Source organism: Fulvia fulva, chromosome 9 (assembly GCF_020509005.1).
Source record: "Fulvia fulva chromosome 9, complete sequence".
Lineage (NCBI taxonomy): Eukaryota > Fungi > Ascomycota > Dothideomycetes > Mycosphaerellales > Mycosphaerellaceae > Fulvia > Fulvia fulva.
This window is the reverse complement of record NC_063020.1, coordinates 1,048,518-1,075,085: the sequence shown is the minus strand read 5'-3', so window position 1 is coordinate 1,075,085 and position 26,568 is coordinate 1,048,518. Positions and strand designations below refer to the sequence as shown.

General features: G+C 52.9%; 14 protein-coding genes across 14 annotated transcripts; 9 read left to right on the top strand and 5 right to left on the bottom strand.

The window, feature by feature from the left end:
- Positions 1-83: 83 nt before the first annotated feature.
- CLAFUR5_09065 (uncharacterized protein) lies at positions 84-779 on the top strand (the record flags this gene model as incomplete). The annotated part of the gene is made up of 1 exon (XM_047908213.1): positions 84-779. The coding sequence occupies one exon, from the start codon at positions 84-86 to the stop codon at positions 777-779; it is 696 nt and encodes a 231-aa protein (XP_047766085.1).
- Positions 780-906: 127 nt separating this feature from the next.
- Positions 907-2,616, bottom strand: CLAFUR5_09064 (Delta 8-(E)-sphingolipid desaturase; the record flags this gene model as incomplete). The annotated part of the gene is made up of 1 exon (XM_047908212.1): positions 907-2,616. One exon carries the CDS (start codon positions 2,614-2,616, stop codon positions 907-909), a length of 1,710 nt encoding a protein of 569 aa, XP_047766086.1.
- A 477-nt stretch (positions 2,617-3,093) lies between these two features.
- Positions 3,094-4,536, top strand: CLAFUR5_09063 (COP9 signalosome complex subunit 3; the record flags this gene model as incomplete). Its single annotated transcript, XM_047908211.1, has 1 exon — positions 3,094-4,536. The coding sequence occupies one exon, from the start codon at positions 3,094-3,096 to the stop codon at positions 4,534-4,536; it is 1,443 nt and encodes a 480-aa protein (XP_047766079.1).
- A 750-nt stretch (positions 4,537-5,286) lies between these two features.
- CLAFUR5_09062 (uncharacterized protein) lies at positions 5,287-5,760 on the top strand (the record flags this gene model as incomplete). The annotated part of the gene is made up of 1 exon (XM_047908210.1): positions 5,287-5,760. One exon carries the CDS (start codon positions 5,287-5,289, stop codon positions 5,758-5,760), a length of 474 nt encoding a protein of 157 aa, XP_047766080.1.
- Positions 5,761-5,868: 108 nt separating this feature from the next.
- CLAFUR5_14673 (Ecp26) lies at positions 5,869-6,122 on the bottom strand (the record flags this gene model as incomplete). The annotated part of the gene is made up of 2 exons (XM_047913821.1): positions 5,869-5,934; positions 5,991-6,122. The coding sequence occupies 2 exons, from the start codon at positions 6,120-6,122 to the stop codon at positions 5,869-5,871; spliced, it is 198 nt and encodes a 65-aa protein (XP_047766046.1).
- Positions 6,123-7,749: 1,627 nt separating this feature from the next.
- On the top strand, positions 7,750-9,774 carry CLAFUR5_09061 (uncharacterized protein; the record flags this gene model as incomplete). Its single annotated transcript, XM_047908209.1, has 1 exon — positions 7,750-9,774. The coding sequence occupies one exon, from the start codon at positions 7,750-7,752 to the stop codon at positions 9,772-9,774; it is 2,025 nt and encodes a 674-aa protein (XP_047766081.1).
- A 49-nt stretch (positions 9,775-9,823) lies between these two features.
- CLAFUR5_09060 (uncharacterized protein) lies at positions 9,824-10,549 on the bottom strand (the record flags this gene model as incomplete). Its single annotated transcript, XM_047908208.1, has 1 exon — positions 9,824-10,549. The coding sequence occupies one exon, from the start codon at positions 10,547-10,549 to the stop codon at positions 9,824-9,826; it is 726 nt and encodes a 241-aa protein (XP_047766082.1).
- A 554-nt stretch (positions 10,550-11,103) lies between these two features.
- On the top strand, positions 11,104-12,093 carry CLAFUR5_09059 (uncharacterized protein; the record flags this gene model as incomplete). The annotated part of the gene is made up of 1 exon (XM_047908207.1): positions 11,104-12,093. One exon carries the CDS (start codon positions 11,104-11,106, stop codon positions 12,091-12,093), a length of 990 nt encoding a protein of 329 aa, XP_047766533.1.
- Positions 12,094-12,791: 698 nt separating this feature from the next.
- On the top strand, positions 12,792-13,352 carry CLAFUR5_09058 (uncharacterized protein; the record flags this gene model as incomplete). Its single annotated transcript, XM_047908206.1, has 1 exon — positions 12,792-13,352. One exon carries the CDS (start codon positions 12,792-12,794, stop codon positions 13,350-13,352), a length of 561 nt encoding a protein of 186 aa, XP_047766532.1.
- A 1,473-nt stretch (positions 13,353-14,825) lies between these two features.
- On the top strand, positions 14,826-15,838 carry CLAFUR5_09057 (uncharacterized protein; the record flags this gene model as incomplete). The annotated part of the gene is made up of 2 exons (XM_047908205.1): positions 14,826-15,652; positions 15,676-15,838. The coding sequence occupies 2 exons, from the start codon at positions 14,826-14,828 to the stop codon at positions 15,836-15,838; spliced, it is 990 nt and encodes a 329-aa protein (XP_047766145.1).
- Positions 15,839-17,623: 1,785 nt separating this feature from the next.
- CLAFUR5_09056 (Conserved oligomeric Golgi complex subunit 6) lies at positions 17,624-19,708 on the bottom strand (the record flags this gene model as incomplete). The annotated part of the gene is made up of 1 exon (XM_047908204.1): positions 17,624-19,708. One exon carries the CDS (start codon positions 19,706-19,708, stop codon positions 17,624-17,626), a length of 2,085 nt encoding a protein of 694 aa, XP_047766144.1.
- Positions 19,709-20,328: 620 nt separating this feature from the next.
- CLAFUR5_09055 (Calcium-binding protein NCS-1) lies at positions 20,329-21,618 on the top strand (the record flags this gene model as incomplete). The annotated part of the gene is made up of 4 exons (XM_047908203.1): positions 20,329-20,339; positions 20,946-21,031; positions 21,087-21,499; positions 21,556-21,618. 4 exons carry the CDS (start codon positions 20,329-20,331, stop codon positions 21,616-21,618), a joined length of 573 nt encoding a protein of 190 aa, XP_047766412.1.
- A 907-nt stretch (positions 21,619-22,525) lies between these two features.
- CLAFUR5_09054 (Vesicular-fusion protein sec18) lies at positions 22,526-24,949 on the bottom strand (the record flags this gene model as incomplete). The annotated part of the gene is made up of 2 exons (XM_047908202.1): positions 22,526-24,830; positions 24,870-24,949. The coding sequence occupies 2 exons, from the start codon at positions 24,947-24,949 to the stop codon at positions 22,526-22,528; spliced, it is 2,385 nt and encodes a 794-aa protein (XP_047766152.1).
- Positions 24,950-25,433: 484 nt separating this feature from the next.
- CLAFUR5_09053 (uncharacterized protein) lies at positions 25,434-26,501 on the top strand (the record flags this gene model as incomplete). The annotated part of the gene is made up of 1 exon (XM_047908201.1): positions 25,434-26,501. One exon carries the CDS (start codon positions 25,434-25,436, stop codon positions 26,499-26,501), a length of 1,068 nt encoding a protein of 355 aa, XP_047766416.1.
- Positions 26,502-26,568: the final 67 nt, after the last annotated feature.

The following is a 26,568-nucleotide window of genomic DNA, read 5'->3' as shown; positions in this document are numbered from 1 at the left end:
AACTGCGAAACAGCATCTACAGACACACCCTTCATCAGAGCTCTCCCATCAACATCACACAGGCGCAAGAACCAGCACTCCTCATGACATGCCGCCAGATCCGCAACGAAGCACTCGCCATCTACTGGAGCGAAAACACCTTCTGCGCCATCGAGCCCCTCTTCTGCCTCCATCACATGGCCACCGACAGCGGATTGTGTTGCCTTTTGCAGCGCCACTTCTACCAGCGCCTACCTATGCAGCGCCAACCTATGCAACTCCAACCTATGCAACTCATACCTGTGCAACTCCAACCTATGCAACTTCAAGCTGTGCAGCACCAACCTATGCAGCAGACCAGACCCACCTCGCCACTCCTCACATGGCTCCAGAAGATCGGCTCCACAAAAGCGCAGCTGATCACCACACTTCAACTGAGCTACCACTTCAACGACCCGACCAATCCTCACAACTACAGAGTGCTGCTTGAGGACTGCTTCGTTTCAGTCAGCCAGCCGGCACAGTGGCACATCAAGAACACGGAGAAGGCAGGGCTGAAGCTGGGGGCGATCGAGTTGGTGGCGAGGACTCATTACTTGTGTCAAGACTCTTATGGAGGCTGCAAAAATAGCTCTGATTGTATACTGATTGGAGATCTGAAAGAGTTCGTCAAGAAGCTTGTGGAGGGGAAGGGAAAGAAGAGGAAGACGGAGCTGGAGAAGCTATGTGGGAGGTCTCGATGGGCATATCAGGTGCCGAGGACTATCAAGATACTTGCTACTGTTGATAGCGACCGATAGTTGCAAAACCGTCCTTGATGTACTGGTACGATTTGGAGATTTCCACTGGTCATGGCTACGATGTGACACCCGACTACCCGAGATCATAGACAATTTCGCCATGAACGTTTCATTATCATCGACTATCTCAGTGTCCTTCAAGAGCATCCTGCAGCGTCATTGTCTTCTGACATTCCCTCATAATTCTGGCTTGGTTCGCAATATCCTCCAACTGCTTGATCACCTTGCCATTACCCTCTGTAAAGTTCCAAATGGCATAAGGAATACCAACTTCATCGCAGTATTCCATAACCAGCTTCTGTGCTTTCCTCAAATTATGCCTTGGCATCCGTGGGAATAGATGATGCACCGCCTGGAACTGCAAACCACCATGGAAGAAGTCCAGCCACTCGGGACAGTCAACGTCCATTGTCGTCCGTAACATACGCTGAGGGAACGACTCGGCAACGCCGAGATCAGCGGTACTCATGGCAAAGTGGGAAAGTGTGATCTGAACGTGCACTGGCATGGTAATGGCATGTGATACCATGACGAAGATGAATCGATCCCAGCCGATAGGTATCGACTTGTAGACGGTGAGGTAGCCGAACCAGTACCAGAAAAATGCTTGACCGGCCATCTCGAGGTAGCGGTGCGACCAGGCCGGACCCTTACGTGGGCCTTGGCCAAGGAAGATGTACTGCCAGCTCAGGACGTACAGGTTGAAGCGGCCCATGGTCAAGATTGGATAGTAGAGGTAGTGCTGGTACTGAAGCACGAACTTGGCGACCGCATCGAAGGTCATGATGCGGTCGTAGTATGTGCTCCGCAAGCTGTCGAAGAAGCGGTGGGAGACTGCGAAGAAGGGCATGTGCTGGATGTCTGGATCATGCTCTGCGCTGTTCGTAACGATGTGGTGGACGTTGTGGTTGCGCTTCCACCAGCAGCAGGATAGGCCGCCAAGGAAGTCTGCAATGAAGATGCCGATGCAGCTGTCGACGTGAAAGTTGTGTGTGATCCCCATGTGACCTGCATCGTGGACTGTGAAGACGAGTTGGTGCCACATCATGCCCAAGAAGAGACCGGATAGAGCGTACCAGCTCTTTTGCAGGAAGAAGTAGGCCATGAAAGCCAGAAAGCTGTACCGCATGGCTTCGAACAAGTATGCGGTATAGTTGCAATTGTAAAGTCCGTCATCCCTGAGACGCTGATCCAGCAGCTTGTACTTCTCGATGATGCTCGCTTGTGTAGCCGGATCGAGGCTCGGGAAGGTATCCAAATCTCTCTGCCGCTCTTGCTTCGTCCTCTCGTCGCCAGTAGCCACTTTGTTCGATCCCACAGCAGGCTCGCCAATTGCCAGCGTTTCCAAGGATGTTGCCGAAGAGTCACTAGCAGCGACACTGGATCGCCTCTTTCGCAGGGAGTCTGACAAACGTTCTGCGGGCTCGAATATTGGCGAAGGCTCAGATGAGCTGCTATGGCTGGATGAATCGCGCTCGGTGTCCCCATCACTCTCGACTGTTGTACTGGAATCTTGCTCTTCTACGCGTCGGAACACTCCACCTTGGATAGGAGGCAGGAAGTCCTTCCACTGGCCTTCAATCTTGCCTATGCGGTACTTTTGCATGAACTGCTGTGTCTCCACAGAATGAAATGCTTTGACCTCGTTCGTTGCGTCTCGTCCCACCATATGAAGCAATGCTTTGTCACCACCTGGGTGATATGGCAGCCATGCATCCACCTTGAGCACTGTGCCATTCACAATTACAATCTTTCGTCCTTCGGCGATCAAGCTCTCGATCTTCCTTCTGGTGAGGACCGTGTCCCTGTACCGACTGGTGTGCTGTGCCGCCGCCATGATTGAGAAGTCAGCCGCGCTGCGAGTCCAATACGTGTTTACAACGAGGATGAGGCCGCCATGAGATACGACCCGACCAATGTACTGATCACGCCTCTGATCAGCTCAGGTCAATGCTAAGGTATGGGTAGGAAACACCAGACCCTGAATTACCGGAGCCGTGCCTGGAACTTGGTGGCGAGGCGCTAAAGATTGATTAGATAAGACCCACTCACCGCCCGAAGCTTAATTCTGCCACGAAGCGTCACCTCCAGCTTGAGCTCTCTCGCTGCCACGGCTGCCTGACTGGAGCTCCACGTTCACTGCGAGCTTCCACACAAACACCGCCCACATCGCACATATGAGACATCTTCTCCAGCACATGCCATCCAGTCACCACCATTGGAGCATGTCCACCTTCCGCAGTCGATAGCGCATCCGCAATACAACCACCTCTGCACCACCACCGCATCCTCGACTACATCATCCGCCGTCACCATGTCGGACCTTGCAACTATGCTGTCCTTTCCGCCGGAGAAGAAGAAGAAGGATCTGAGTATCAAGGACTATGACAAGGAGATGACATCCTACATCAAGAGTCTGTCCGGGCTCTCGCAGTCTGCGTGGACTAAGAACGTCGAGAAGAAGAACATACTCGAAATGCTCGACCCCGCCGTCAACTCGATACCCTACCTCGTGTCCCTCAACAGACAGCTGGACGCAAACGCCAACGACGTCAGAGCCCTCGAGCAGTTATACCAACACATCGAGCTCTTCTTCACATCCTTCGATCCAGTCCAAGTCCGATATGTGGGCGAAGAGTGGAGGAACCTATTCACAACTACATACGAGCTGCTCCAGAACGACAGATCCGACAACATCAGCCTGCTGGTCAACGCCTTGTTGCGTCTAGACCCGACCGCTGGCACCTTCACCACGAACCATCTCCGCATCGTCCGACTAGCACTTCGAAACGAGGTGCCCAGTCAAGCACTGCCAATCATTGACAGAGACATATACGCGTTTCCTCAGAAAGCCGTCAAGGGCGCCCCCGACGAACTGTTGAGCGACGAGCACGAACTCAGCAACGCATACATCACCTACAACTCAAAGTTCTCCCAACCTATCAGCACGGAGTACGTTCTGGAGTACTACCTACTCGGCGCCCACATCTACATCGGCATGCGAAACTTCCATCGAGCACGACTCTTCCTCGAGCATGTCATCCTGTCACCGACCCAGCAACATGCAGTCAGCGCTTTGCAGGTCGAGGCATACAAGAAGTGGGTCTTGATCGGTCTGCTGGCACAAGGACGCGCATACCCTGCTCCAAAGACTGTCGACCCCTCGGTTTATAAGAGCATCCAAGTGCTGGCGAAGCCATACGATGCACTTTCAGACGACTTCGACAAGAGAGACTACAAGAAGTGGAACGCCGAGGTTGAGGTCGCTGCGAACATATGGCAGGATGATGGTAACCTGAGACTTGTGCGGGAGGCCGGCGAAGCGTTGATGCGATACCGCGTGCTTGATCTACAGAAGACATACGCTGCGTTGTCCATTGCACGTGTGGCACAGCTGGTCGACATGCGAGACACAGAAGCGATCCAACTACTGCAGCAGATGATCCAAGGCGGTCATCTCAACGCCGATCTCTCCAGCACCGACGGTGTCCTGCGCTTCAACGAGACGAGTGTCGCGCCTACAGCCGCGGACGACGACCTCGAGGGCCAGACCCAGCGCATCACAACTCTGGTGGCATCCATTCGAGACGCGGACCGACGGCTACAGCTCACCAAGGAGTACGTCGATTATGCTAAGCGCATAAAGCGGAGTGGGGACGCCGTCAGCGGTGATCCAGCCGATATGATGGATCTCTCCTACGATGCGCCAATCGTCGACGACGATGGCGATGAGGACCTCATGAATGGCGGGTTCTAGGAAGCGACGAGGCAACTGATTGAGAAGATCCCATTTTTTCGCAGCGGAACACAGCCAGGAAGAGACAGAAGCACGGAGAGACCTGCTGTCGTTCGTGCGCTTGCTGCGCCATGATGGGATGGCGAGCGATGAATGACAGCATGACGATTGAGATTAGCGAAGGAGTTACTTGCATTGATGACGTTCAAGGCGTTACTGCGAACGTGCACGTGGCATGTGCCACTGACATCCGTACGACTTGCAAAAGGACATTGAACATAGCGTAGATACAGCTGAAACAGACAGCGTGGCTGATGACAAAGGAAGGTGAGAGTGCTTTCCTCTATCTTGCATGTGAATGGTAACGAGCAGGGGTGGCGCCTGCCCCGGGCCACTAGCCGCCAGAGCTAAATTTCTGCGACTTTAAGGTACCTTCCCGTCGAATCTCATCTACACTTTAACACTTCGACCAGGCCAACTTGGCTCGAACACACCAACACTCGACATGGCTCGAAAAAGGCATCAGAGACACGCGAGAGTAGTCCAGGTCAAAAGGGGCTCAACTCAGCGTCGTGATCTTGATAAGGTACCATTCCTTGAGTCCGCGACCCCGGCACCAGCTGACACAATTCTTCGGTGCACAGCCTACATCGAGAACTTACTCACCGCACAACATGGCGAACACCGCATTCACGCCGAAGGCGAGGTGCCGGTTCCTCGAGCTGCCAGGAGAAATGCCAATCAAGGTCCACGAATACGCACTAATCAGCGATGAGCCAATTACTGTCGATTCCAAAGCCACCTTCGAGCAACCAGCATGGCTACGGACTTGTCGACGCATCAGAGTGGAGGCACTTCCAGAACAGGTTCGAGTTCCTGGTCGCAAAAGGGGATTGCACCGTGCTTCAAAACTTCTGCTTTCAAGCGGGTGGCTATTGGTCCACTGATGCGACGAAGAAGAGTGCGGAGTTCCTCTTCGAATTTGGCACCTTGGGTAGCAGCCTCAGCTGGAGCGCTTCGCGCAAGTGGCTGCATGCTTACTACCTACAGCTTGTACCCGGCTTTACGTGTACGTGCCGTGAGAGTGGTATATCGCCACGAGGCTGCTGTGCGCTCTCGATGGCCTTCGTCATCATTGCGAAGCTCTGGAACTTGATACCGTGGGATGAAATTGAGACCATAGTGGAACTGCACAAGCAAGTTACAGAGCAACAGGCCAATGGTCGGTGGACTTGGGATGACTAGCGTGAGCTACGTGGCTGCCGGACCTTCTCCTCAGGGCCATGTGGATCTATCAAACGGGTCATAACCTCTCGGACAACATCATCTCCAGTCCAACACCTCCAGCACCATCTATTGAAGGCACTGGAGCGAACCTTGTGTGAAAACACACTTATAAGGACCACCAGTGTGAGAGCCCTGTCCCGCATACGATCAGTCGGTGTTGCAACAAAGCCGCTCAAATCTCGACTTACGCATGTGACATAGCACTCATCGCCTTCCCGAGCTGTAGCACATGTATCATGGCATCCCTGGCGTTTATCGAGGTCGGCAGAAGCTGCGGCGAAAAGTGCCAGCAAAGGCAGGAGGACGATGGAGAGTTGCATACTGCAGAACAGAGGTCAGCACTTGTTCGATCGGGTCTGCCCACTGAGGATTCCTCACTTAGCGATGTTCGTTTCGGAGCCAGCGGTCTGAATAATAGCACTGAGAAAAAGACGACGTGCAGAAGAGAGGGGGTATTACTTATGCTCGTTGCGAAACAGAAGTCCAAGCCGCCAGGTTCACGCTGATCCGGCTTCCTCTGGAGTGCACCCACCCCCAGGCTCAGCACCATCTCGGCGTACGCTATCTCGTCATTCCTCCGACGTAGCGACTCTGGATTCTGGGTCTGGCTAGCGATTGAGCCCTCACTACAGCATCTGTCTGCGCCGGAACGTTATTCTCTACCCGAGGATCCTAGTAGATACAAGGGTATCGGCGAATCAGTGGTCAACGTGGAGCGGGAGCGAGGGAAGAAATAACGTTCCGACGCAGACAGATGCTGTACATCGGAATTCTATGGGTATCACTGGTACGGCCAGGGTCTCTGCAGCCTTGCTTTCACTTGTCGAGGGAAGGGGACGGTGAGACTTCGCTAATTCGCGCCTCGTCCACGTGGAATCTCCGGGAGCGGCCGCGCATCAAACGCATCCCGCACGCGCCACATGGTATTGAGCCCAGGCCTGCACCATAAAGTGAGACACTGTGGCTGTCGATACCACTTGGATACCACATCGGCGTCGCATGCCACAGTGGCCAAAGGCCGGCAGTCTGCTTCACCAACTTCGCCGAAAACCTCTATCCCTTTGAAGGTTTCCGTGGTTAGCGTCGACAGAGCTGCTCGCTTGTCGGTACAATCGGAGTCTTCGGACTGTCGCTATACCAGGGTGAAGCGAGCTGAGAGACAACGACAGCCAGTCGAATCCCTGCAGAGTGGACGAACTGCCAAGCTCGGACGAATGTTCAAAGGGATGCTTCTTCTGTCGGCGGGCAGTGATCATTGCTCAAACCTTACTTCTGATATCACTAGGCAAAATGGCCATCAACTCACATTCGAACGACTGAATGATCTGTGGGTCGTAATGTGTTCACCTGCACTGGCAGCTGTCCTGGGAGCTGGATCGAAGCGGAGTGTTGTGTCAAAGAACAATCGAACAAGTGGCTGATCATGCTGCCTCAATGTAACGAGACCGGTCAATGGATGAGATGGACCAGCTTTATCGAACCTGCAAGACGATGTCACGCCACTGCGCAGCCGAGAAACGCTTCACAAGAGACCCCAAGTCCGTACGGCCTGGCGATCCTGGGCATCACAACGATGAGGGAAGACAGCTGATCTTGCGACGGTATAATGCGGGCACCACCTAGTCAACAATCGAGCAGAGGTGGCGTGAGCTGTACCTTTCTTGTGGTGTTGCAAAGAAAAGCTGTGCGACCACACTGATACCAACAATAGCACTCAGCTCCCGCGCCCGATTCTATGTGCATCACAGGCAACGACTGCGTGGAACAAAAGCTTGCGCTTTGCGGAGCCGTAACAGCGATAGGGGTCAAGACGTCCTGACAGTCGAAGCGTACTTTTTCGACGAGGCTTTCCATCTTTCTTCAACTCGCAGACAAGGTCGTCATCAATAACGTGTTAAGGAAGCTTACACTGCAGAAACATCGCAGAAGCCGCCCAAGTTCAGCAGCATGGCTGACACACCCGCAGCTCGACCATCGCAATTACCTGTTCCCAGTGCAGAAATCACGGCACAGACGTCTCTTATATCAGACTCATCGGATGCGATTACTGTCAAAACCGAAAGTATTGTCGTTGAGCGGAAGCCTCGACTGCTGGCAACGTGGTGGCAGGAAGGCATCTCAGCGTTGCTGTTGGTTGCGTCTGCCACTGCATCATTTGCGACGCTGTACCCATACCAAGGGAAACCACTACCAGACTGGCCGTACTCCATCACTGTCGGATCTCTTCTGTCCGCGTACTCTGTGGTCTTGAGGCTAAGCGCATCATTTCTGTTGGCCGAGGGACTAGCACAGTTGAAATGGCAATGGATGAATAGGAAGGAGCGGCCGCTTCACGACTTGGTGTTGCACGACGATGCTACTAGAGGACCTCTTGGTGCCATTGATCTCCTACGAAGGTTGCCATTTCCCTGGAGCTGGCAATGGCTAGCTTGTGTGCTCATCCTGGTTACACTCTTGATAGGTCCGTTCACGCAACAGGTCCTGCAATACAGACAGTGTAGCGTGGTGGTTCAGAAATCAGACAACCGCCAATCACTTGTTCCTCGGGCTTCGATCTTTCTTGGGAAAGGCGCCCATGAAGGAGCTGGCATCAACATCCTCACCATGGCTGAACAAGCATCCGTAAACGCTGGCCTCTATACCGCCGGCCAGGTCCGCGTGACATGTTTCTCAGGCAATTGTACCATCGCACCTTACAAGTCTATCGGGTACTGTAGCTCATGCGTGGACGTGTCTTCTGAAGCGCGCGTTACTACGACCAATAACACGAATGGCCGACTTGGCTATAACGGCGATATCACAAACACTTCGCTGTCCAGTGGTCTTGCGGTAGTTCATAATCGGACAAAACTAGCATCTGCAACGTATGACCTGGGCACATCGGCATTTGCGCAAGGCACTTTCCAGATCCTTCTCGGTTTAGCTGGTACTTCTGGACGACCAATGGATCTGGCCAGTGGCCGGGCTCCTCCCTGCGATGATCCTGACACTAAAGAGACCTGGCGATGTAAAGGCTATGGTGCTACTAATTGTAGTTTCTACCCGTGTGTGAGGTCCTATGAAGCCCACATTGTGAATGGTGCCTTCGCAGAGACCGTCGTCGATGAGACTCCGGAGACTGCTGACTGGAATACCACGGACTCACCTATAGCCTCATATCTCGCCGCGATGCTCGATACGTCCTGCTTGGAACGCTCAGAACGCGAGGCGCTTGCGGCTGCTGGCTTCAACTTCAGTTCCACAAGCAACTGGTCCCCTTACCCTTTTTTCAATGGCTCTGATACGCAGCGCCGCACGAATATATCTAACATAGGCGACTTGGTCGACCTCGAGCGGCATTACTTAGATCGAGGATGTGTATATGGTACGAACATATTCTTCATTAACGGATTGAATATGTACCTACGGATGGCATTGACGGGCAACTTATCGATCTCGGCCGGGTCCTACGGCAGATACACATTGATTGAAGGCTCGCAACTACTTCAGCTGGTATACAACTACGGCGACGCCTCTTTCGAGCGCACACAAGCATTGATGCAGAATGTTAGCCTGTCACTTTCGAACTACATGCGACTTAATCCTGGCCAAGACTTTTACAGCTCGAGTATGCCGGCTACAGGTGAAGCGAGCGAGATGAAGACTTGCCTACAAGTTCAGTGGATATGGTTGACGCTTCCGATGGTCGTCACCATACTGACATTGATCTTATTTGTGGCTACGGTAGTGAGTGCTCGCAAGGTGCCGAGAGTGGTGACTACTTGGAAGTCATCCCTACTTCCGCTGTTCTTCTATGGCCCAGATTACCAGTCGAGAACCCCTGGAATGGATGTTCGAGAAATGATGACGCAAGATGTCACCAGCATGGCAAAACATGCAAAGACTGTCAGAATACGCTTGGAAACAGACGAGAAGGAGAGTGTTAGACTTCGGGAAGTCCATGGCGTCGCACGACCGGCGGAGGACAGATGAAACTTTGGTAAGGCACCGGGCCTGAGCAACTTTCATATCGGTGGACTATTTACGTTGGCATCCTCTCCATATACCCCCAGACATACTCGCCCCAAGGCTCTTTGAGAGTTGCTCCATGAAACCCAAGACACCAATCATCCAGATTCAGCTGCAGCCTCCCACATTCCGCAAAGCCGCAGTCCTTGAATATTCTCCATGCACCATGACTTGACTGGACCCAGCATGGGACTTTTGCTCCATCTGCTCTGGTGGTCACTTCCTTCAGCAGAGCGGGACCAATGCCGCGACCTTGGTACGATGGATCTACGCAGTGGTTCATGATATACATGCAGGGAATATCACTGGACAGAAACCATCCCTGCCAGTCTTTCATCGATTGATCTGTGGTCTTTGCCAATTCTTCGACTGTGCCGGAAGACCTGACGGATTGCTTTGGGGCGTTCGGTCGATCATCCATGAGTTCACTGATGAGCGTTCCATCGTATGGCTTGTCGAGGTTCCGGTGGGAGAAGACAATGTAGCCTGCTATGGTCTGCCGCGGATTACCTTCTCCGAGGACAGTGGCGACCAGGATCTTGACGTTCGCGTTTTCGAGCCACATTTGAAATGCTTCAGTCATGCCTTGAGCCATGTACTCTTCAGCTGAGACTGGAGGTGACTGAGCCGCTGCTTTCAGCTGAGTGTGCGCATCTGTGCTGAATGCGCGTCCCGAGATTTCGATCAGACGCGGCATGTCATCCGGTTTGGCTTCTCGAATTTCCGGGCGGAGCCTCATTCTGTGTCGGATGTATGGCCATTGCTGAAGTGAGAAGTCAGGTCAACATTAAAGTGTGCCTGATACTTAGCAACGTGACAGCTCTTAGCGGTGTCCCGATACCAGCTGTGTAAACAGAGTTCTGAGGCGCATGAAGGAGCTGGGATCCTACAGGGCATTCGGCAAGGTGACCGAGCATAATTTTACGAAGATCTAGGATACTATCTCTTGATCAAGACTGCCAATTTCGACAGGATGTGACTTGGCTGGCACGATGGCTTAATTGACCTTTGCCATTACAAGTAGGCTCCTCCGCGAGGCAGTGGGAGAGAGGAAACAGTCGCCATGCAATGATAAGAGTGAGCTGAGGTCAGAATGCCGAAACCTCACTTGCTGAGCGACGAAGGAGGTATTTGCAGCATGAAGTGAGGTAACCGCGATCAAACGCTGAAGCTCACCTCAGACGCCAGCTTCCAAGTACAACTTGCACTTGCTCCAGTACACAACACCTGCACAACGACTCAAATCAACAACAAACCCACTGGCCGACTCGCCGATCGCCACGAATCGTCACCATGGCTTCGGTAAGCAAGGTCTTCGACACAGAGGAGCTGAAAGTCATGATCTTCGAGTATTTCCCCATGAGTTCCCTGCTACTCAACCAGAGAGTCTGCAAGGGCTGGCAGCATACAATCAGCTCCACTATCACGCTCCAACGCAAGCTCTACTTTGAGCCTATGCAGGGTGACCCGCTCGCGCTTTTCCACTGGGGCATGGTATCACAGACGCACGAGATCACACCCAATGTGTACCACAAGATCGACTACAGCTACAAGAGAGATGAATATCACTTGCCAGCGAGTGAGCAAGAAGCCGAACACTTCGATTTCATGTGGGCACCAGAGACCGGACCTCGGGTCCCCGTCGAAGTAGTCGAAAACCCAATCCTATACGACTTCGAAGCAATGCTGGACGACTCCATCAAACAGAGCGACAAGAACAAACCTTCCCTACCAGAGGCATTCGCCCGACCGGAAGCCTCGTGGCGTCGCATGTTGGTATGTCAACCAAGTATCAAGACCTCGATGCGTGTGAGGATCTATGATCGAGGTGGTAGTGGCTTCGATGTATACTGTGGCAAGCACGCGCACAGCAAGGACTATCGGCTTGGAGATATCTCTGACAGACTCTCGCGAAGAAAGTACCTCAAAAGGTTGCGTTTCATCGCTCGTGGACTCATGGGAGCGCGGCAGTACCAGGCGCTCAGTGTCGAATTTGTTGGTTCTGAGCTCTGGGAGGAGAATCAGGCGTGGACTTGGCCGGAGGTAACCGAAGCAGGTGGCGCTGATGTGGACGAGTCAGAAGACGACAATGAGGGGGATATAGACACATTGGACCAAGACGAGGATGATGAGTGTGGTGAGGGGTTTGAGGACAATGCAAACGATGGAAACGATGGAAACGAGGGAGAAGAAGAGGACAATGATCAAGACGGGATGACCAATGACAACAATCCGAGCGAAGAGGACGATGACGAAGACGACGAGATCGAGGATGAAGATTAGAGTGATGATACTGTCGGGTCCCACAGCCTCAGACCAGTACTCGGGATCTGGAAAGCGCCCTAGGCCGGTTTGTTCTATGAAAGCATTGCATGCGTGGTGTCATTGCTGAACCGCGACATGAGCAAACGACCATACCTAGGATGCAGAGAAGATGGTTAGCAGCCAGATTTCCCTACCAGCATCCATGCATGCGAGCATTTTCAGGTCTCGAGCCGGATGACTACACTAGCAGAGCTTGATTCGATCTTCATACTTGACATCCTAATGTCTCGCAGTGCGTTTCCTGCTGCGCACGCCAAAGCGTGCGGCAGAGTCACTATGACCGCACCAGTGAGCTGTTGGCCCTCTGAGGCGAGCACAGCGGCAGTAAGTCCTCACCAACTCGAAACTGCTTGAAATGATCCTCGAGCAGGTACCCTTCCGCGGTCTCCTACTATCAGCGCAAGGGGTCCACAGATACACGAAGGGTCTCTCCAGTATGGACCGGCCGGTAGGGTCAAGGAGACTATGAACGTTGACGGTGGTGGCCACGGAGATTTTGGAGTGAATGAAGATTGCTCAGGGTCCAAGGGCATGTGAAGCTTGAGGACGCGGTGGGGCCCGCCGTCTTCACCAGGAAAATCACCTCGACACAATTTCAGGTGTGTACATCACACTGCGCAGGCAACCGCCGCCTATTACAGTCCACACAGGCAGACATGCCGGCCGCTAGCCAGGTATTCGCGATCGTGGAGTTGGCGGAGATGATCCTCGACCAGTTGGGGACGCGCGACCTGCTGCTTCTGCGACGAGTGGACAAGAACATGCGCAACATGATCGAGGGCTCGACAATCTTGCGTCGTAGAATCTTCTTCCTGGCTCCAGTACCACACCTGCCCGCGGTTCCTCAGAAGAACCCAGTACTGTACTCGCTCGAACGCATCCTTGACGACCTCATCCGGCAAGGGTCACAGAGGTCAGCATTCCCTCGGATGCCCGACCACTGGACAGATCCCGAGGCACTATGGCAGCACATGTTCGTGTCGCAGCCGTGTACATCGCGTTCTTTCAGTGTGCACATCGGCGAGCAGATGATCGCACGAGACGTGGTTGAGGACAAGAAGGGCCTGAAACTGAAGCATATCTGCAATTTACTCGAGAAGAATGCATCAGCTCGGGGCAGAGCGAAGAGAACTATACGTACTCTCACGAAGGGGAGACAGAGCTCGAGGCTGAGCATACGCATTGATGGTGATGAGGATTGGGAGGAAGTGTCCTAAGTCGGGAGTGGCCATGGCGGCAGGAGACTGACAAGAGAAAGAGTCAATGGGTGGTGTTGAGAATGTGCTGTTGCTTCCTGACATCGAGCAAAGCGATGCCACGAGCACATGAATGCTGGGCAGAGGTATGTTGTTCGCTAGAGCCATGATGAGAGAATGTCTAGAACAGCGATGTCGTGCGGCGCGTCAGTTTCGCGTTGAACAAATGTCTTGGCAAAATTCGACAAGGTTTCCTTCCACTTCACTTCCTCTTTCCTCACAAGCATCACATGCGATCTCTAAGGCATGCACTTTCAAACCGAGTCTCATGCTGCATCAATGCCTGATATTCTACGCTAACGACTCGATGAGCTGCTTCATGCAGTGAGACGGCCATTGACACCATGCCTTCCACCTTGATGTACGGCTTGTACAAAACGACCGTCTCTTAACACGACAGTACCTCCTGACGGCCTGCAATCCCCATGCTTCTTTGTATCGCAGACGACCATCGATCCGTTCTTCGCTTGGTCAACGCATGATCACCGTGTCCAGCGCACTACTTGCACGAAGGAAGAAATCGTCCTATGTACACCGCTGCACACTACGAGAGCCCATCTGTTCATCACCGACCAAAGTACCGCTTATCTATTCATATCTTGGACTTATATCCGAGATGGCTTCAATCATCAGGCATAATAGGCGACACATCACGTGGAATGCGTGTCTGTCGATCGATCAAGGAGAAGGTTTAGCAAGCGGGGTCCGCCAGCCCAGAACTCGAGTACATCTACTGTGCTGGTGGAGTGTCTGGGTAGGAAGTCCTGACCTTGTGTCCTAGATTGCCATGCCATCAAATCCGTGCTTATCGCATGAGAGAGGTTGTCGACAGCTCAGATGCCGGTCGAGACAGCACACAGCACCAGAGCGACGGGCACAGCAAGGAGCAATATAACCAGACGCCGCACTGGTTGCGTACCATGCAGAGACAGGCACGTGAGATGTGATGAACTCAAACCCATTTGCAAGCGATGTGACCGCTCGACGACCGAATGCGTGTGGACGCGCGATATCAAGATTGTCTTTCATGAAAATTCGGACAAGGCACCTCGACGACCTACGCTCACGGAGAAGACCTCACCAGCGCTGGAGGTGCCAAGCAATGCGCCTGGCACAGGACTACTAACGCCATGTGCTGATACCACTCTTCCTGACGTGGTCGTAGATATGGCGACCGCCGAGATCACTGGTCCAGGAAGTGTAGCCACCGATATAGTCACCCCTATAGAAGGCCCCGTTACCAACGCAACTAGTCCAGACCTGCCAATCCTTGACATCTGGGCGGCAGACAATATAGCCACTGCTGACATCGCCAACATTCAATCAACCGTGACCAGTCCAGCGCCACACCCTGAGCTCTTTGCGGATTAGGCCATCTTGGGAGCCTCGGACTTGGTACAAAAGGCGCTTCGAACGGATTTGGAGCTCACACTGATGCAGAACTATATCGAAGAAGTAGCCCCTTGGTTCGATGCACACACTGGTAAACGATACTACTCGCGAATTGAGATTCCTAGCATGCTAAGTTGCCCATCATGGAGAGCAGCAGCACTGGCAATATCGGCCAAGAACATAGAACTGCGAGAGAAACGTACACTGACAGCAGGACCGGATTCCTTACCGTTACATCTATATCAGCTTGCCGTACGACTGGCGATTGAATCAATGTCTGGCCGCTTTGAGCGTGTCGGCACTTTAGCTGGCTGTGTCCCTCTCTCCGTCTACGAAATGATGACCGTCACTTACGATGATTGGCTCCGACACGTCCAGGGTTGCGCTAGCATATACACACACAATCGTTGGAACGGATCCACGGGCGGCCTCATCAGCGGCTGTTTCTGGGACTACGCGAGGATTGACATCTGGGCGGCTTTCTGTGCGCAGAGCCAGACTATGTTATCACCTGACACATGGTTTGATGACCCGGAAGCTATGCTACGCTTGAGTAAAGTCGAGGAAGACACGCATTCACAAATTGCTATCTGGCTTACGGCAAGAGTGGTGAATCTGATTTCCAACACCGCGCCTCCCGCAACAGACGCTCAGTTCAATGACCTGTACGGTGCAATGCTCAGCTGGGAAAGCATGGGCAGCATCGCCACCAGGCCCATCGTCGTTCGAGACGCAAATGTCGAGACCGATCATGCATTTCTTAGCATACTCTTCTCGACCCACAGCTCCACGATTGACATACCATGTGGAATAGCGCCATGGTCCTTCTGCTGGAAATTGCGGCAAGTCTTCGCCCGGAGGAAGCTCCTGTGCGCAATGCTGAAGCTTACAGCCATGCGCTTGCAGCCGCTGGAATCATCGAGACGAACAGTCATACGGCATGCCTGGCGAATTCGCTTCAACCTGCGTTCATCGCTGGCAGGCACATGAGGACTAAGTCGCAGAAGTTTGGTGTGCTGGAGCTTCTCGCAATGATCGAGTGGAAGGCTGGCTAGAAGTGCGCATGGAGGTCAGAAGGACTGCGAGAGATCTGGAATTTGTGCTGAGTATATTTTCTTCTCGCATGTCTTCCATGAGCTTCAGTCTCAATGACCCTCAAGCTCTGCCCCAATGGTATTGCGAGTCGCAGCTACATGAGCCGATACTGTCGCAGTTTCACGGCAGCGCACCAAGTCACGGATACGGCCCTCTGGGAACGGTAGAGAAGCACTGATGAGCGGGACTGTAATACTTCGGCAGTAAGCGGTGCTTCCTCAAAGATGTCCTCGACCGCCCCTATAGTTCTGATCGGGGACCGTAGTCGCTGTGGCACTGCGGCGCAAGTCGTTCGTTAGTCGAATGCGTACCGACTCGATGCACACGCTGCCACCGCCAGGCTTACTACGTGGCACGGCATGGTACACCATATCCACAGCAGAGACATTTTCGTTGTCAGTTAGTTAGATTACGTCTCCGCGGAAGACGGCAGAAGAACATTGAACGGGAAGCACTGTCTCAAACGAGTGTGGTCCATCATTCGGCCGCCTCGAATCTCAAGACTGCTTTGGCAATCTTCGCTACGCTCATCTTCGCTTCGACCTCACAGCATGTATAGCAGTAACGACAGAACGACCTTGCCCTTCCATCGAAGCTTCGACGCCATCCATTTGACTAATATGCACAACACCTCTGCTCCACGCCAAACCACGACGAGCAGCCAGTGTCCCAGTACTTGCTCTTCAAGGGGGGTTTACAACTTCCCCATTTGCATTCCCCTTTGTAGGTCCTTCCACAGTCGACGTCTCCCGCGACAACTGCTATCGTCAGTATTTACGAACGCAGTTTTGGTCTGATTATTCAAGCGTACGGTTGGCCATGAGACTAGATTGAAGGGTCAGTATGGTGTCTGTGATGAGCTAAGGCGAGCCACTTACCCGTAAACGGCGATCATGGAGGTGAGGTACAACTTCATTTTTCTTGTGTGGGTCTGACCGGGTTGCAGGTGAATTTGTTCGTTGCGATGTGGTGCTGGACAATCAGGCTGCACGGTGGTCGAGCTGGCTTCCTATATACATACAGCAAGGGGAGGGTCGTCGCCAGTGTCACGATGCTAGAACATAGCGTAGTCTGTACACCCATCACTGCCCAAAGCAACGTCAGTCAAGTCACCAGAAGGCAACGCAGGAGTCACGTCCGGTCAAGCTGTGGTAATCTCTTTGTTCTCCTCGACAAAACGAGCTTGCTTGGCCGGTCTACTGTGTGCCACAGGCCGCAGAACTGAGCGTCCGCTCAATCCGCACGACTACTCTGCAGAAGCTCAATCGCACAATACCAGGTCTCATGGAGTACACGGTCGAAGGTGAATGCCACAGAGGAAAAGTCGCATTCGCATTCGCGCGACAGAATGCGCATGAGTGGCCTCGTCAACCCCATCACTATCTTTGTGATACACAGCTCTTTCTTTTCGCGCGTGGGTCACGCTTCCGGACTCGATTTTGCGACCTGCACGATCTTCTTTCAGAGGTATTGCCCACAGCGCCTGATCACAACATGGGAGACATCGCCAGTAGCGACATCACTCTGATTCGTCACTGACGCCCCGGGACCCTTCCCCTGCCATCGCTCAGCTGACTTCGCTCTCTTTCCCAGTTCAAAATCAGGTATCATGCTCATCAGCGGAGCATACTTTGATGGAAGAGAGCTGAATGGAGATTCTAGAGGCTGTAGCAGCCGATACTTAAGAATGTGATTCGCCGCTCGAGACATGAGGCAAACTATTGGGTGCGGCACATGTCACAGACTTAGCTGAGCAACACCTTAATATCACCCACAGTCCTCGGAAACAAATCCCTCAACCACATCTCCTCCTCCGAATCACCACCATTAACCTGTCGTGCCCGAATGTCATCAGCCTGGACGACCATCGCCTCCGTCTCCTCAAAATCCTCACAGAAGCGCTCCGCCGCATGCTCAATGACCCGTCTCGCCAAGGTCTTATTCTCAAGCTGCGATAGGAACCCTCTTGCATCTTCCGTAGCAGTAGGCAAGAAAGCGTCCAGCGACTGTGCGATCGAGATCAGCTGGCTGGGATCCTTGCAAGCTGTGTTGAGGTCCTCAGGACGGGTGATGTTGTCGACCAGTGGTTTGAGGCCTGATTCGTGAAGGAACCAAACGTGCATGGCTTCGACGAGCTCCGCTTCGTGGGCGTCGATTCGTGGTTGGAGGGCGGAGGATTGGTCGGCGAAGAAGTATGTGCTTAGCACTTCTTTGGTGGCGAAGAGGCAGTTTAGTGCGAAGATGTGGTTGTTTGGGCTGCGCAGGCGCTTGGTGATGTTCTCACAACCCGATAGGAAAGGATTGAGAGCCACTTGGAGGATCGGTTGGAAGCCCTCGATGCGCTCCTCGCGGTTGTTGGTCGTGATGGAGGTATCGTAGCTCTTCATGAGCACTTTCAGGGTGTGCAGAGCATCCGTGAGGAAGTCAGGTGGGGACAGGTCGTCAGTGCTGATGGCTAGATCTGTGTGGAGGCTAGCGACATGGTCTCTCATGATTGAACTGAAAGATCGCATCGCAGTGTCGGCGAGTGGTCGTAAGGTGTCGAGCAGTGATGAGCCCTCGCCGAGTAGGTTCGCGAAGATGCTCGTGTAGAAAGTGACCAGATTCGAAATCTTGTAGGCTAGCGTCGCGTCCTCGTGGCTTTGTACGACTTGCTCTGTCCTTTGCCTGAGCTGCCTGAATACGCCTGTCAAGTCTCTGTCAACGAGTTCGTTCAGTGCCTTGCGGCCATCAAACGGCGTGGCGTCGCCTGCCTCGTCACGCGACCAAGGCTCACTTTCGATCCCAGCTTTGATGCTCTTGGCAATTTCATCGCCTTCCGAAATGAACAACACTTCCAGTGCTTCACGCTCAGAGACTGTCGCTGAATGTGCCCAAGCAAGCATGTCACTAATGTATCGCAGCGGATCGTGCGCTGACAGCTCGATCGCTTTGCCCATGACCGGATGCTCTCTGTCCACTGGCGCGCCAGTCAAAGCCGAGTAGAAGTTGTTCGACAGGATATGTTGTCTAGCCTCGGCGAAGAAGTCCAAGCAGTTCTGGAACAGTGTAGGCCGTTCGGCAAGAACTCTCAATGCTCGTCTGATGGCGGCACTGATCTGAGGATTCTCCAGATCAAGGGTCTTGAACTCTCGTTGGACCCATCTGTACAGCTTCTGGAAAGCAGCGTTGAGGTGGCGAGAGCTCTGCTCGAGGATCTCAAGACCAAGACGCTGGTTCTCTGACCCTAGCAGAACCTGGCAGTCTTCGTGGATCTTCTTGACTCTGGTAAGGACCCGGAAGAAGTCGTCGTTGACAGGTTCAGCGGTCGAGGTGAGGATAGCCAAGTCGGCATCTGACACTACAAAGTGCTTCTTGAAAGCATCTAAAAGTTGCTGCTTGGTCTCAACTTGGTGCTTATCTGCCAAAATCGTCTTCGCCTCATCCAGCATTGGTCCAGTCTCTCGATTCGCAGCATTGATGTGCTTCCTCATCTCCACACAGCTGGTGTTGAGGTTTGCAATGGCACTGCCGATACGCTTGAGCTGTTCCGCAACCTTGCCAAAGTCATGCACGATCTCGCCATTGCATTGGATGAGCTCTTCTTGTACATCGAGACGAAGATTGCGTCTAGCTTCTGCAGTGTTCTGAGTGCCTCGCTCATCAAGCATGTCAAGAGCATCTCGGATCTCCAGGTCAGCATACGATGCTGAAAGCACGCTTGTGATTCTGTTGTGCAGTGCGTTGGATCTGCCTGGAGGCCCAGTGGTTGGCGTCGGTGGAGACAGCAACGATGCTCCGTTCTCAGTCAGAGGTGATGCTGATCTGCCAGTGAAGTAGGAGTCGGCCATAGCGGCTGATGCTTTCAGGCCCGGAGCAGGCAGCTGCGACCAGGCTTCAAGATAGATATCTGACGCGTCGCAAAGACGTGTTCGGCAGCACGGATTGAAGGCGTACTGTATGTTGTTCTAGACCAGACCAGCTAGAAAATCGTTGGAGACGACGCGTCGGCATTCGCGAACGAAGCTCCGATCATCGTGACTAAGCATACATCAAGGTCACATGTTTGTCGTCGTCGCAGTGAAGCTTTTGCTGTCGATGTGGTGGGGAATGACTATTTCGACTCTCCGTGTGCTTGACACGACCAACACGACTGATACGATCATCATGTCTGTGTGTGTGTGTGTGCGTGGTGGAAATGTCACAAGCGAGCACAGCCACAATGTGCCGATGACATGCGCGGGGCGTTGAAGGCGGGATGCCGATGCGATGCGACTGCCAAGTTACATTCGCGACTCGGATCTGTTTCCTTGCTCCAATTATCCTGCGCCTACCTGCAAACAGACCCAACGCACTCAGCGCAGCTCGCCGTTTAGCGACCAATACCCACGCGAGGTCGTCGTCCCTCCTATACACCACCCGCCACCAGCCAGAGCATTGTGCTACTTGAGTCCGAGACCAGCCGCCCGCCATGGGCAAAAGGTACGTGATGCAGTGAGCTTTCCCTGGGAACGTGGAACACCTGCCATCTGCCTTGAGAAAGAGTGTCACGTTGGACGAGCGCGATGGGGACACATCATCACCGATCCGGATCTGCCCAGGTGCCATGCGATAGACGTGGGTCACGAGCAAACAGACACACCCCGGCCTACATGCGCTGGCATTTTCAGCCTGGACTGCACAACCAAACAACGTCACAAGTCTATGCCGGCACTACGACGGGACACGCTGGACTAGCAACCGGTGCAAGGTTGCGCATAGCTATAGCTAGCACAAGCCCGACAGCATGGCCGACACGCCGAGGGAGGAGAGAAAGGTCCACGACATCGAGCTCGACTATGTACCCAACGAGAACGACTACCCAAGCCACGAACGAAGGACCAGCATTGCCGATACTAGCCATCACGCTCGTCCACGTCCATCCCATATCCCACGCTATGTCTCGCACACCTATCCGGTCTTCAAGGCTAAGCAGGAGATGGCCTTGAAGATCGGCGTGAAAAACTTTGAGAAGGAGATGGCCAAAAGCACTGGCGTGTCGTATCTTGAAATGCTCAAGGACAAGCTGACAGTCAATCGTCACGATAGCCAGAGCAAGCTCAGCCAGCAAGAGCTCATCGACCTCCAGAAAGCGACACACTTCGACAAGAAAGAGCTGCAACAATGGTACAAGGGTATGGTGCCCTTTGGAGAGTTCTATCAAGCCGGATACTGATCTTATGCGACCAGGCTTCCTGAAGGACTGCCCTAGCGGCATGTTGACCAAGTCCGAGTTCCAAAAGATATACAAGCAGTTCTTCCCCTTCGGCGACCCTTCCTCCTTCGCAGATTATGTCTTCAACGTGTTCGATGCGGACAAGTCCGGGAGCATAGACTTTAAAGAGTTCATCTGCGCACTATCCGTCACGAGCAGAGGCAAGATGGAGGACAAGCTCGACTGGGCATTTCAGCTGTACGACATAGACGGCGACGGCAAGATCAGCTACGACGAGATGTTGTCCATCGTAGAGGCGATATACAAGATGGTGGGCAGCATGGTGAAGCTGCCGGAGGACGAGGACACACCCGAAAAGAGAGTTAAAAAGATCTTCAGGATGATGGACAAGGATGAGAATGGGTCGCTGGACATGGCTGAGTTCAAGGTTAGTAACGGGCGTTCTGGTAGAAGCTGATATGCAGTACTGACCACTTTCTACAGGAGGGAAGCAAGCGTGATGAGACAATTGTGTCAGCATTGTCGTTATACGACGGTCTGGTATGAGAGAACGGACGAAGACTGGGTAGTATCAACAGCATGGAACAGGAGCATAATGCAAGGCAAGGCGTCTGGTGAAGATATCCCCCGGATCCCCTTGTGGTCGTTTCAAAATTATGCATGAAATAACGGCATTCATAAAGTTTGCACAAAAATCTGCTACGGTGCCACGCTGACATCCCACCCTTCACATATCTGCCCTCCTCATGAATACGAACAATCAAATCAAACTCGCCCATCTCTCCAGGCATATCCCCAACGCTCATCCAAAACGCTATTAACTTTCTCACCCTGACCTTTCAAATTATTGAACTTCAACGTCACTCCATGACCATCATTCTTACAGCGCAAGGAGTGGAGGTCACCGCTCCGCCCTTCTCAGCGAGCAAGTCTGAGACTTTACCGTAAGCGGCTGCGGAGTGCTTGGTGCCGAGGTGGACGTTGTAGAGGTAGAGGAGAGTTAAGCCGGGAAGGCCGATGCCCTTGGCTGTGCAGGATTGTTGGGTGGGTGGTTGGGGGGGGCATGATGGTGTTAAGATACGTGTGCTGGTGCCGGTGGGGTGTGGATGTGAAGTTGTGTTGTGTACATTGGTCTTGACGCTGAGGAGCTGGGCGTAGCTGGGATGGACTTTCGCTGGACATATCGGAAGAAAGCCATTGTGGGGGAGGCCTTTGTCCTCCGTGAGGTCGAGGTTGGCTTCACAAAGGAGTCTTGTGGATTGTCAGCCCTTTGCTCCAGCCTGATGGTACAAGACCGAGAGATATATATCTACATCAGTATGATGAACGGTGTCACTGAAGTCACGGCAGCACGGTCGGTTGCATCGGACACATCGCGAAGCTGGGATCGCGCTCATGGTGCCCAAGGTTCATCAGAGGCATAGAAGCGTTATCATTAAATTCCATATCTCTACTATGCATCGTTCTTCGCCTCGCAGATCATCTCAGCAAATGCACCAGCTTTGTCTGGATTCCGCTTCGATTTCTTGACGATATCCAATATCCTCTGTATCCCGATATTGATCGAGCTTGACCCAGTAGTGCTCTCAATGACTTGCAGAGCACGTCTGATGTCTTGATCTTCGAAGCTCTGCGCACGCAGGACATGTGACAACTCTTCCGAGGTTTGGAGATTGGGAACCGCAATCTCGAACTTGAACTTCAACTGCAGCTGCTGCATGACAGTCCGTTCCGATGTCGTGCCTAGTACCAGCAGCAGACGGTTCTTGGGTGGATTGCTCGTCAACAAGCTTTTGAGCGCAGCCAATACTGCTGCGGAGAAACGCGGGCCCACGGGCACCCAGTCGATGAGAAGCTCTATCCCATCGATGACCAGGGCATTGAGTGGCGATTTGTAGGCGTCTGTGAAGACCTTCGAGAGATATTGAATCTTCTGGATCTCGTTCATGCCGACCATATCCGCGGCTTTGACCAATTTGATGAAAGGGAATCCTGAGTCCAGAGCGATTTGTGCTGCGAGGGCAGTCTTGCCACTTCCACTTGGGCCATGGAGAAGGGCAGAGAAAATGCGTACGTCGCCTGAGCGGACAACTTCAACCAGTTCTCGGCCACTTTCCAAAATCTTTTCGATCTGTGGGCCGAAGTGAATGATGCCCTCACCTACACTGTCCTCGAGATCTTCTTCGTTGACACCGAAAAGAGGCTTAACTTCCTGCAGTGCAAGTTCGAAGTCTGCCATGCGTAGTTTCATGTCTGCGATGTCGTCGGATACTGCTGCAACGGTACCGCCCTTGATATGCCGCTGTAGCGCAAAACTGCTGGCAGCTTTAACCAAGCCACTGATTTCTGCTCCAGAGAAGTTACGAGTCTCCTTCGCGAGGGTGGTAAGATCGACATCAGAGGATAGTTTTCCATTCTCACGCATTTTGTTGGTGTGAATCTTGAGAATCTGTCCACGTCCGAATTCGTCCGGCAAGCTGATCTCCATATGCACTTCGAGACGTCCAGATCGCAGTAGTGCCTCGTCGATCATATCTTTGCGATTAGTCATACCGATGAGGAGGATGTTGTTCAGCTGATCGACACCGTCCAACTTCGAGAGCAGCTGGTTGACCACACTGTCGCCCACGCCGGTGCCACCTCCAGCTCCCGAGCCACGCTGCTTGCACACGGCATCTAGTTCGTCAAAGATGATGATGTGAAGCCCGCTCTCGTCGCCCTTCTCCTTTTGTTCTTTCTCTGCATCTGCGAACAGCTTACGGATGTTCTCTTCCGATTGACCAACATACTTGTTGAGCACTTCTGGACCGTTGATGACTTTGGGCTCACGAGCGTTCAGCATCTTTCCAATTTGACGCGCGATAAGTGTTTTACCAGTTCCAGGAGGCCCGTATAGAAGCATACCGCGAACATGTTGGATGCCCAGCTGGTCCACCAATCCTGGAGGGAAGATGCGCGAGGCGAAAGCCCTGCGGAAAATGTCGCTAAACTCCTTGTCAAGACCACCGATGCCCATATCCTCGAATTTGAAGTCGGGCCGTAGAACTGAGTTGGCTGCCGGCCTCTTTGTCGAGCCCTTCAAGTTGATAGGTGACTTCGCATCCTTGAAGAAGTTGATGACAGTCTCTGGTGTGAGAATACCTCTCGCCCGTGGATCACTCTGCGCACCACTTGTGCCTGCACTCAGGTTCATAAGGTCCACCATCTCTACAAGCCGGATCGTGAGCTTTAGCTTAGCGCTCCTAAAGTCCATGAGGGCTGACTGCCCAGGCGCGAAGATTTGATGTTGGAAAGTCTTCTTGACGCAATCTGCAAGTTCATCTTGATCAAAGGGGTTTGGTGAGCTCGTCTTGCCTGCGAAGCCAATCTCGACGTCCATATTGCCCAGATGTACTCGCTTCCCTTGACGAAAGGGATCGTAGCGTTCCGCTTCGATGACATCCGTGAACGCGACTTGCATCCATGTCCTTTGAAACTCGTTTAGACCGATCTGGCCTCTCTGCACGGCGGGGTGGGGACGTGCCGACAATGCATATTGTCCATTTATGAGCAGATACACGTCCTCTCGAGATCCTCCTATATCTTGCGGCGAGACAGCAGCAACATTTGAGAATATGAGCTCTTTCAGCGATGCTACAGGTTGCAGCTGCATTCTTCCGCTATCTCGCGGTGCTTCGTGGTGTCGTGGAGGCTGATCGTAGGAGGGTTGCTGTCGTGGCTCGGGCTGACTAGTAGGACCCTCAGTCAGTATACACCTTCTGAGGTAGCATTGTGACGACCGAACGCATCTCACTTACCCTGAAGGCTGGCGCACTGGTGTTCGTTGTCCAGGCGGTGCTTCTTGTCTGTTGCCAAAGAGGGCGTTACGATTGAACATCTTTCCAGATTGTGGTTCTGGGAAGTAACGTGTGACAAGAAGTGGTTCTTTGTAAAGAAGTCAAAGCTGAGACGTGGTCCTACTCATATACGTCGTCTTTACGGGCACTCTCTCAATCAATGCTGCAGCCTGCCGTGCTCTATAAGGTTTTGTATAAGCTTACAAGAAGCCCTTCGAAGGAGACGCGTTACACTTAATGCGCCACAGCTGCTTCAGCCACACTTACGTCATCTGCCACGTGCACGCACTATCGATCGTCCCTGGGCGGTACATGTATTTGCATGTGAGCCTCTGTCCTCATCACCATCACACTAGCAAATATTCAACATTCCTGTCTTTTAAGGGCATCACGGCAAGACACAGAACGTGAGACCGCTCATTACCAGTATTACTGCTAAGCGATATACACTTCCTTCCTCGCCACACAGGCCAAGTGTCAGCTTCTCTCTTCACTATTCTCGCCTTTACTACCCATACCATCAACATGCCACATTACGAGGATGCCAACATCGGACTCGAGGAGCTTCGATCGACGCTCCCGGAGATAGCCAAGCACAAGGATGATCCTCAGCAGAGCACACTGATACAGCTGAAAAGCTCACAAGCGACAGATCCGAAGGACAGAGCTTCAGAAGTCCTTGCCATCTTCAAGCAAGCGGGCCTAGCAGCGCCTAAGTTGAATGAATACATGACAGCGCCGCAATGGTACACCGGACTGACACGATCGCTTGTGACCCAACGCGCAAGTCTCAACTGGCTGAGTCTTGCTGCAACACCACACAGTACAAAATCACTTCCTTCCTGGGTCATTGATTGGAACAGCGCGACCGACGAGGACCAACACTGGCTCGACCTGGTGTCGCTTGAAAACAAGGCTCAACAGACTTCAACAATGAGAAGTGCTACCAGAGGAAGCGTCTACGATGAACGGCGAGACGCCATCACAAACCCAGAACTTTCAGTTCACGGATCGATCATGTCCAAGGTTCAGGCGTTCGTGGAGCCTGAGACTGACATGAAAGAGCCACTCGCAGTCGCGAAGTGGATCATATGTCTACAAGAATGCTTTCTAGGCACATCGCGCGACAAGATCATCGACAAGCTCGTGGATGCTCACCTGATCTCGCAGCTCCGCCTCAAGCCAGACGACGAGCCAGCGATCATGCAACAGCAGCGAAAGAATATCGAAGTTGCTTACGACTTGACCTCGGAATTAGGGCTGGCTGGTCTGAATGATCCAGACTTCGCAAAGAAAGCTCACGCCAAAGGCTTCAAGGACTTCCGAGAGCAGGATTTGGACAGGTCCAAATTCGAAACTTTCTTCGTGACAGACGATGGCGACAGTGGGTTCTGCTTTGGTGCCAACATGGAAGTTGAAGATGTCGTCACGTTAGTCAAAGGCTGCGATAGCCCGCTCATCCTACGTCCTGACGAACTGGAGGAAGGGGTATACACATTCGTAGGAGCCGCCACGATTGAGGGCATGATGGATAGTGAAGCGTGGCCAGACGATATAGAGGATGGAGATCTGGAAGAACTGATTCTCGCATGAAATGATACATTAGATACTGGCCAAATGCTACGAACTGGAACAAGAGCCTTGTGGCGCCATCTGTCTG